At 38.4% G+C, this 8361-nt stretch overlaps 1 protein-coding gene across 1 annotated transcript; it reads left to right on the top strand.

The window, feature by feature from the left end:
* Positions 1-311: 311 nt before the first annotated feature.
* On the top strand, positions 312-6707 carry fam78aa (family with sequence similarity 78 member Aa). The gene is made up of 2 exons (XM_007243881.4): positions 312-1502; positions 3710-6707. The coding sequence occupies exons 1-2, from the start codon at positions 1243-1245 to the stop codon at positions 4236-4238; spliced, it is 789 nt and encodes a 262-aa protein (XP_007243943.2). The 5' UTR covers positions 312-1242; the 3' UTR covers positions 4239-6707.
* Positions 6708-8361: the final 1654 nt, after the last annotated feature.

Below are 8361 nucleotides of genomic sequence, written 5' to 3' on the forward strand. Positions count from 1 at the left end.
GCATTCCCTCACAAAGTTATTGCATTCCTTTTAAAAGGTAAAATATCCTCCCAGAAGTTTTGCATTCCCTCTAAAAAACTGTACTCCCTCAAAAAAGTGCATTTCTTACAAAAATAGCATCGCAAAGCTTTGCATTTCCTCTTACAAAAAACTGTCATTTTTTGACACTTTCTCATAGGTTTTGCATACAATATTTTCACCACCATACAAGCTTTGCACCTCCTGCAAAACTACGTTACCCAGAATGCCGCGCGGCGCGAGGAGGGGAAGGCTAATTGTAAGCGGCTTGGAGAGAGAAAATAAAACCCAGCAGCTGAAGTATTGCATTACACGCCTATAACAGGAGCCGCGAGCCCGAGCGGCGCGAGCTGCCCCGGATTTACCCTCTCAGACATGAAGAGAAAGAAGCAGAAAAGAGCGGGTTATTATTCACCCGCAGCCTTCTCTAATACCTGAGGAGAGAGCGCGGAGAGTGAGCTCGAGCGCACAGTGAGGGGCATGCAGGTGGGCTTCGGTCTGCAGGGGGTCTGCTCTCTGTTATAATGAGTATTTATGAAGCTGAGGAGCTGGAGAACTCAATTCATTGGTCCTTCGTGTTGAGTGGAGAATAGTCTTACTACACTGCCTGTGCTTCTGAGGTTATTAGTGGAACTGGACGTTTGTTATGCCTTACTACTGGAGTTACTGGAGTTACAGGTGTTACTGGGACATTTGCATATGTGATATATATTTTATTTGTAATTTATTAGAAGCTCAGATGAACTGACACTGTGTTTTTTACCATTGCTGTCTTATAATCACCAGAATTTATGATTATTTCTTTAAAAACACAAATTAAGTGCTGTTAAGTCATTGCACTTGTTTTCTATTGTATCTTTAGACTGGTTTTACAGGTCTTAGGGAAGGAAGGTCACTGGAGCTTGTTCTTGCTAGTGTAAATAGAGTAAAGGAGCACGTGTTGACCAGCTATGGAGTCCCAAACACAGCAAGTATGTCATTGTAGCTAACTTTAAATGCCACAATAATTTTTATAGCCATAATAATAAACTGAATTCTAAATTCTGAATCAAAGCCTTATCTTGGCAGCCCACGTTAAAACCCATTGATCTAAACATCTCACTTATTTGTTGAAGACTGGTGAAAAGAAGAAGTATTCTTCTGAACCAAAGATTTGTCTTATTACAAGGCTCTTCTGATCCTATGCATGCCACCCCATTGTAAGACTGATGGGTGCCCATCACCATGGGGTGCATCCAGAGTGTCCGACCCAAGCCCAATTTCCACGAAAACCTTACAGTCCTAGAACTGAACACCTCAATCGACTCCAACCCCACTGTCATCGACGAGTCGTCCAACGTGGTACTGCGATACCGCACTCCCTACTTCAGAGCTACCGCACAGGTGCAGGTGCCACCGGTGGTCCGCAAGGAGATCTGGACCGTGGGATGGATACAGGCTTGCAACCAGATGGATTTCTTCAATTACTATGGAGAGGAAGGAATGTAAGTATAAAAACCCTAACCCTCCTCTTTTACTGTATGCTATATGCTGTAGTAACACCTCTATTACTGTAGGCTTTATTGTAACACCTCTATAACTGTAGGCTTTATTGTAACACCTTTATTACTGCATATAATAACACTTATATTATTAAATACCATAACATCTCAATTACTGTAACACCTCTATAACTGTAGGTTTTATTGTAACACCTTTATTACTGCATATAATAACACTTATATTATTAAATACCATAACATCTCAATTACTGTAACACCTCTATAACTGTAGGTTTTATTGTAACTCCTCTATTATTGTAGGCTTTATTGTAACACCTTTTTTACTGCATATAATAACACCTCTATTATTTAATAGCATAACAGCTCAATTCCTGTAACACCTCTATAACTGTAGGTTTTATTGTAACACCTTTATCACTGCATATAATAACACTTATATTATTAAATACCATAACATCTCAATTACTGTAACACCTCTATAACTGTAGGATTTATTGTAACACCTCTATAACTGTAGACTTTATTGTAACACCTCTCTTATTGTCAGCTTTATTGTAACACTTCTTTTACTGTCGGCTTTATTTTAACACCTCTATTACTGTCGGCTTTATTGTAACACCTTTATACTGCATATAATACCCCTCTATTATTTAATACCATAACATCTCAATTCCTGTAACACCTCTATAACTGTAGGTTTTATTGTAACACCTCTGTTACTGCATATAATAACATCTCTATAACTGTAGGCTTTATTGTAACACAGTTACAAATAAGGTATTACAGAAAACTGAGGGATTAGAGAATACTGTAATACCTCAGTTATTCAGTACCATAACACCTCTTTTACTGAACAATGTGACACTTATATCACACACTACTGTAACACCTCTGTTACTGTAGGCTACAGTGGGTTTTCGTGCATGGTATAGTTTTCGTGCAGTGGGCTTTCGTGCAGGGTATAGCTTCAAGGGGCTTTCACAGGACTGGTTACTCAGGATGTTAGTGATGTTTATGCTCCAATTTCCTGGGATTGTTGCCTTAATGGCAGAGAAGTCGAGCACACCCCAAGTAGGACAAAAAAGTATGTCTTTTCTAGACATCAGAGCTGAGGGAAATATCCCTGTTTTTGTTTCAGCCGAATGTGTTCATTCATCTTTTCCTTGATGAGCAGATTGGCTTTCACAATAGATAACCTTTGTCCAAGTTGTAGGGTAGCTTGCATTGTATTTTTTTTACAAAAAAAGATATAAACCATAATCAAACATAGGACAGATAAAACTCAGTGTTTCTACACCCATAATCCATTTCTTCAGTTACACTAATCATATAGGAGCATTCCTAGTAGGTCTGTCACAATACCAATTTTTTGTGGTTAATATATTGTCCAAGAAATTATTGCGATAAACGATATTATTGTCATTCTAAGACATTATAAATGCCAAAATGTAATTATAGCACCTTCATTGAGGCCATTTTATTGTACGATAAGTTGATAATGTGATTGTCTTGTGTGGAGGAAATTGGAGTTGCAATGAAAATTACACGAGTCGATTAGGGGTGTCATGTCATGGTCTCGAGCATCGATGTCAAAAAGAGGATCGATTATCCCTCCCGCAAATGGCGCAGCGCTCTACGCAAATGGCGCAGCACACTGTAGCTCAAAGAGCAGCCCTTTCTCCAGAGAATGTGGACATTCTCATCTCCTTAAAGCAGCAGTGCTGCTGCAGTTTTTAAACACTGTGTTTACTCACTCTAATCTGATTGTCTGATCCATTCATACCAGCACAGCACACACTGCTAACTGCAGTGTTAAAAAAAAGAATGAAACACCCACCACCCAAATGACAGCTACCTACTCTCTGATAGTCCTGTGGGGTCCTGACCATTGAAGAACAGGCTGAAAGTACAAGTACAAAGAGTTCTATATTCGTAGTGAAGCTGAAAAAATGCATGCATAATAGCTGTAGAAACAAGGAGGTGGTCATAATGTAATGCCTGATCTGTGTATGTTTGACACAAGCCACTTCATATGACTTACTACAAGTAGCATTTATAGAGCTTGGGAAGCTATTCAGCAAAACGAATGTTCAGAACAATCCATGGAGGAAGTGCGTCCTTTAAGAAGAATGTTCCAGATTGTTTCCTTCTTGACGTTCCACTTACCTAAGTAAACTTTGCCTCTGCAGATCGAGCTGGGAGCTGCCTGAGCTGCGAGACGGACACATCCAAGCCATCAGCGACTCAGACGGTGTGAACTACCCGTGGTACGGCTGCACCACTGAGATGTACACCATCGTGGGGCCCACCAAGAGGAGCACCACCCTCACCGTCAGCATGAACGACAACTTCAGCCCCAGCGTGACCTGGAGCGTCCCCACTGGAACCACCAGCAGCCCACCGCTCCTCAGCTCCATCCAGAGGGACCAGCGCTTCACCACCTGGCTGGTGGCTATGAACGAGGCCACGGCCGAGATGGTGCTGCTCAGGACTGTCCGCTGGAGGATGCAGCTGGCTATCGAGGTGGACCCGGAGAAGCCCCTCGGCCAGAGAGCCCGTCTGCTGGAGCCTCTGCTTCAAGAGCAGCCAGAGATCTTGGCTAAGAACGAGCCCATTCCACCCAATGCCTTGGTCAAGCCTAACGCCAACGATGCTCAAGTGCTAATTTGGAGGCCTAGAAAGGGGGAGCCTATTGTGGTCATCCCCGCCAAGTACTGACCTACAAGGTTGTGGAAGGTTGTGTACAAAGAAGACAATGCACTGATTGAGGTAGAACATGAGGTATAAGGTTTAGAGCTAGAGATATACTTGCTGTTTGGCTGTACGTTCACGTAGACCATGTTGATGCTGCTGAGAACCTGCACCTTGCATATGTGTTGCATTCATTTTTAAAGGGTGCGCACAACCGACGCACCAAACGATGCACAAACAATACGTCAATAAGGCATCCGTATATGTGTTCACAAACTGTTACATTCTTGCAGCAAATATATCTTTATAGCTTTAGAATGTACTGTAGCATTTTAGAATTGAGCAAATCCTTTGATTTACACTGTAGCTCTTTGGATCGGATTCACAGACAGGGATTAAGCCTAGAAAAAGACTGTGCTTTCCTTTTAATCCTTTTTAATCGAAAATCTCCATTCATAATGCAGCATAGTCCAAGACTTAAAACTAGGCTTAATCCCTGTCTGTAAAACTGACTCTTTTTTTGTAACACTTTTTTTATTAAAAACAAGTTACAGGGTTTAGACAAATTCAAGTAAAAATGGAAAAAGCTATTCTAGCTATACTTTAACATCAAAGAAAGCACCAGTGACAAAACTGGTGAACATCTTAACAGATTTGTGTTGATTATTGGGGAAAAATAGTGCAACAATTTCTTTCTTTCTGAGTTAGTAGATGGCGCTAATTCCTCTCATCCCCATTGTGACACTGGTCAGTACAGGCGTCTGTTGGCTGATGTATCAGAGCTGGGGATTCGGCACTTTCCTCTAAATGTGTTGGCCACCCAGTGATGCTGCTGCATTGGTTGCAGTTGAAAAACATTTCTTTGTGGAAAACATAAAGAGCCCTATCGCACACGCTGCCCAAAATGTGTTGCGATGCTCGTTGCTATCTTACACCCCCTCAAAAGTCTATTTTTACGCCTTGCACCCATGCTGTTAAAATAGTGTCTGAGTTTAGGAATAAATCTACACTGATGGGTGTGGTGGTCTGGAAGTGATGTGTGTTAAGGTACATTTCTGGAAAATACAGGAGCGCCGCTGACTGATTAAAACCCTGTACTCAACTATGCAATGATACATACTCACATACAGTCCGTTTTGAGTGGTTATAATGGACAATGTATCCCATACTGCAATGCAAAACGGAACGGTAGCAATGGGAGTGGCTTATATCTCAACACAAACTGTAAAACAAGGTGCTAACCCTCATTTCTGGCTACTAATCTATTTTCTTTGAACAGGATTGTACGTAAATCTGATTTTAGCATTCTAGCCCAATTTAAAAGTGTTACACAACAGTGTTTAAAACCTGAACACTTGAATTTAAAGTGTGAAAGTAAGCAAGGAAACAGTATTATTAAGGATAATCTTCTTTATTCAGTCATCTTTTATTTATCTATTTATTTATTTCACAATAATGCTACGTTTTGTTTTCAAGTTGGATGTCTTTAGAGTTTATCACAACTGGCTTGATAATCATTTGATAATATCAGTGTTTTATGGTGAATTCAACCAAAATATGCTAATAGCAGTAAGTTTTTAACATTCAGTTTGCCAGGTTAGCATTGCTAGGAATACCGATTGATATCAATACATTATATGGTATTTTTCGCATTTGAACACCAATGAAAACATGTCCACAGGTAGAAGTTAGACAGTACTCTGTGTACGACTGATTTACTGAGACACAAACTGATAGAAACTGTATAAAACTGATGCTTTTACTACTGTTGATGTGCGGAGCAGCCATCTTTGATTGTGAACTCTGGGTTGATGAGGTTCTTCTGACTTTCTGAGCAGGAAATTCAACTTGTGCGGTGTTTCAGTTAAAATTTCCTTCTTGAAATCTTGATGGAACACAGCATTAATACGTGAAAAAGTGGCCTTAGATATACCTCACTGTGCACCGTTTTGCCTTAAGAATGTTTTTTGGATGCATGCGGTTTTGTGCATGCAGTACTAGACTCTTTTTAAGACTGTGTGTTAAGTTTACACTGGAGTGAGAAAAAGTGTGAAGTTAAAAAGAAGAGTTTTATTAATGTTTTGGTAGTTGGGAGTGGCCTAATTTTAAAGCTCAGAAAGTGAGGCCTTTTTATTGTATTTATTTATATGTATGTGGTGATATGAAGTATCTCTGTTTTGATGAGCATCTCATCTAAGAACATGCACAGGTTTGTACTGCATTACTCTGTTCACACCTGCTCACTTTATAGGTTTTGAGTATCAGGTTTATATCTGAATGAGGATAAACCACATACAAATACACACAAGTGTAAACACACCCAAGACCGTTTTAGACACAGATACAAATCTAATCACTCAAACAAATCTTTTTAGAAGGTGATCTGAGACTCTGTTCACACATTCCCACTTTAGTGGGTTTTCAATATTAGGATTATATCTGAATGAGGATATACCATATACAAATACACCCAAGTGTAAACACACCCAAGACACTTTTAGACACAGATGCAAATCTAAATTACTAAAACAAATCTGATGTGATCTAAGACTAGGTAAGAGTCTAAGATAATCTTTCATCTGAGACTAAGATCTAGATAAGGTAAAACCACGTAAATATATGTGTGTAAATGTAACGAAAATACATTTAAATCAGATACAAATCTGAATACTCAAACAGATTACTAAGTGACTACAGATGCACTAAAATTATTTGTCAGAAAATGAAAAAAAGTGAAGCTTTTACTGTAAGTCTAAGTGAATAAGTAAAAAGACTGGATAATTTATAATAAACCATGAGTTTTTTTTATTACACAATTGAATCACAACCCCCTTGGAGTGCTAAAAATGTTCAGTGTTAAATAATAAATATTTTATAAATTCTAATTTTCTAAATGTTTTAACTTTGAAAAGCAAGGTGCCAAAGCATTTGAGGCTGTTTTATTTATGCAATGTTGAAAAGTTGTCCAAATTAAAGAAAAAAAAAGACTGTTTTAAATTTGCTGTATGCAATGAAGACAAACTTAATGCCGAAATAATTAAAAACATGCAGAATTGTTTCTTTTATCAGTTAAATGTTTAATTAAATAAATGTTTGTTTGGTTTCGGTGCATCATGTGACCAGATATAAAATAATTGAAGTCTGTGTAATTTTTTATTTCTGATTAGATTCACAAGATTTGCAAGAACATATTTCAGGCACTTCACCAATCTTTATTTTTATTGTGTGGATCAGAGTTGTCATATGAGATGATGATGCCAATAAAAAAAGAATTAAACATTTTAAATGTGTTTTTTTTACTCTGTTTATTGGAAATTCTTATAATACCTTTTGTGTAAATCTGTCTGTGACTTAAAAGTTACACAAGATAAAAGCCTGTAGAGCATAAAGTTGCAAAAAGATGCATCTGAACATTATAAAATAATGTGACCTTGGTTTGTGGCTTATATACTGTATGTGGTTTTAAGCCATTTATTCAATACTTGTTTGGCACAAAATTGTATGTCAGTGTTTGCTGTTTTTCACTTCATATGAGATGAATTATTTATCTTTCAGCAGAGAAATGAAGCCTAGACAAAATTTCGTGATGAATGGACCAATAGAAATGTGCCATAATTCCTTGGATCAAAATCTATTCACTGTACTGTATATTGACTTACATTGAAACAAAAAAAGTTTTAGTTTTCTTTAATGTCATTTTCATTCATTGATATTTAACATTTACATTATGTGAAGGAATTAAACCATGTATTGAAAGTTCTCCTCGTGCACTTTTAGAAAGTCTAGCCCAAACATCTTCTAATCTTCTACATAAAGGGAAATCATCTTCAAAGTCCCTGTCCTGTGGAAGATCATGATTACTCCTGTGCTGGTGAATCTGCACTCATCATGATGGTCGCAGGGTGAGCATCATCTCAACGGGGACTGAGTGACCTGATTCCAAAATACTCACGGCTGCCCCATTTTTTGCTCTCAAGAATTTGTTCACATCAGGTTTGTATCTGCAGTGGTCATGTCCTCTGTTTTTTCATTGGTCCACAAGATCGTAGGACAACCAGGTCATCATATGAGAGGGAATGTTGAGAAGGTCTTTCTGTGTTTTTAAGCCCTATCTGGATAGTATTCGTTTTTTAGGGGGTCTTGGGGTTAT

This window comes from Astyanax mexicanus, chromosome 22, assembly GCF_023375975.1.
Source record: "Astyanax mexicanus isolate ESR-SI-001 chromosome 22, AstMex3_surface, whole genome shotgun sequence".
In the NCBI taxonomy this organism is placed as follows: domain Eukaryota; kingdom Metazoa; phylum Chordata; class Actinopteri; order Characiformes; family Acestrorhamphidae; genus Astyanax; species Astyanax mexicanus.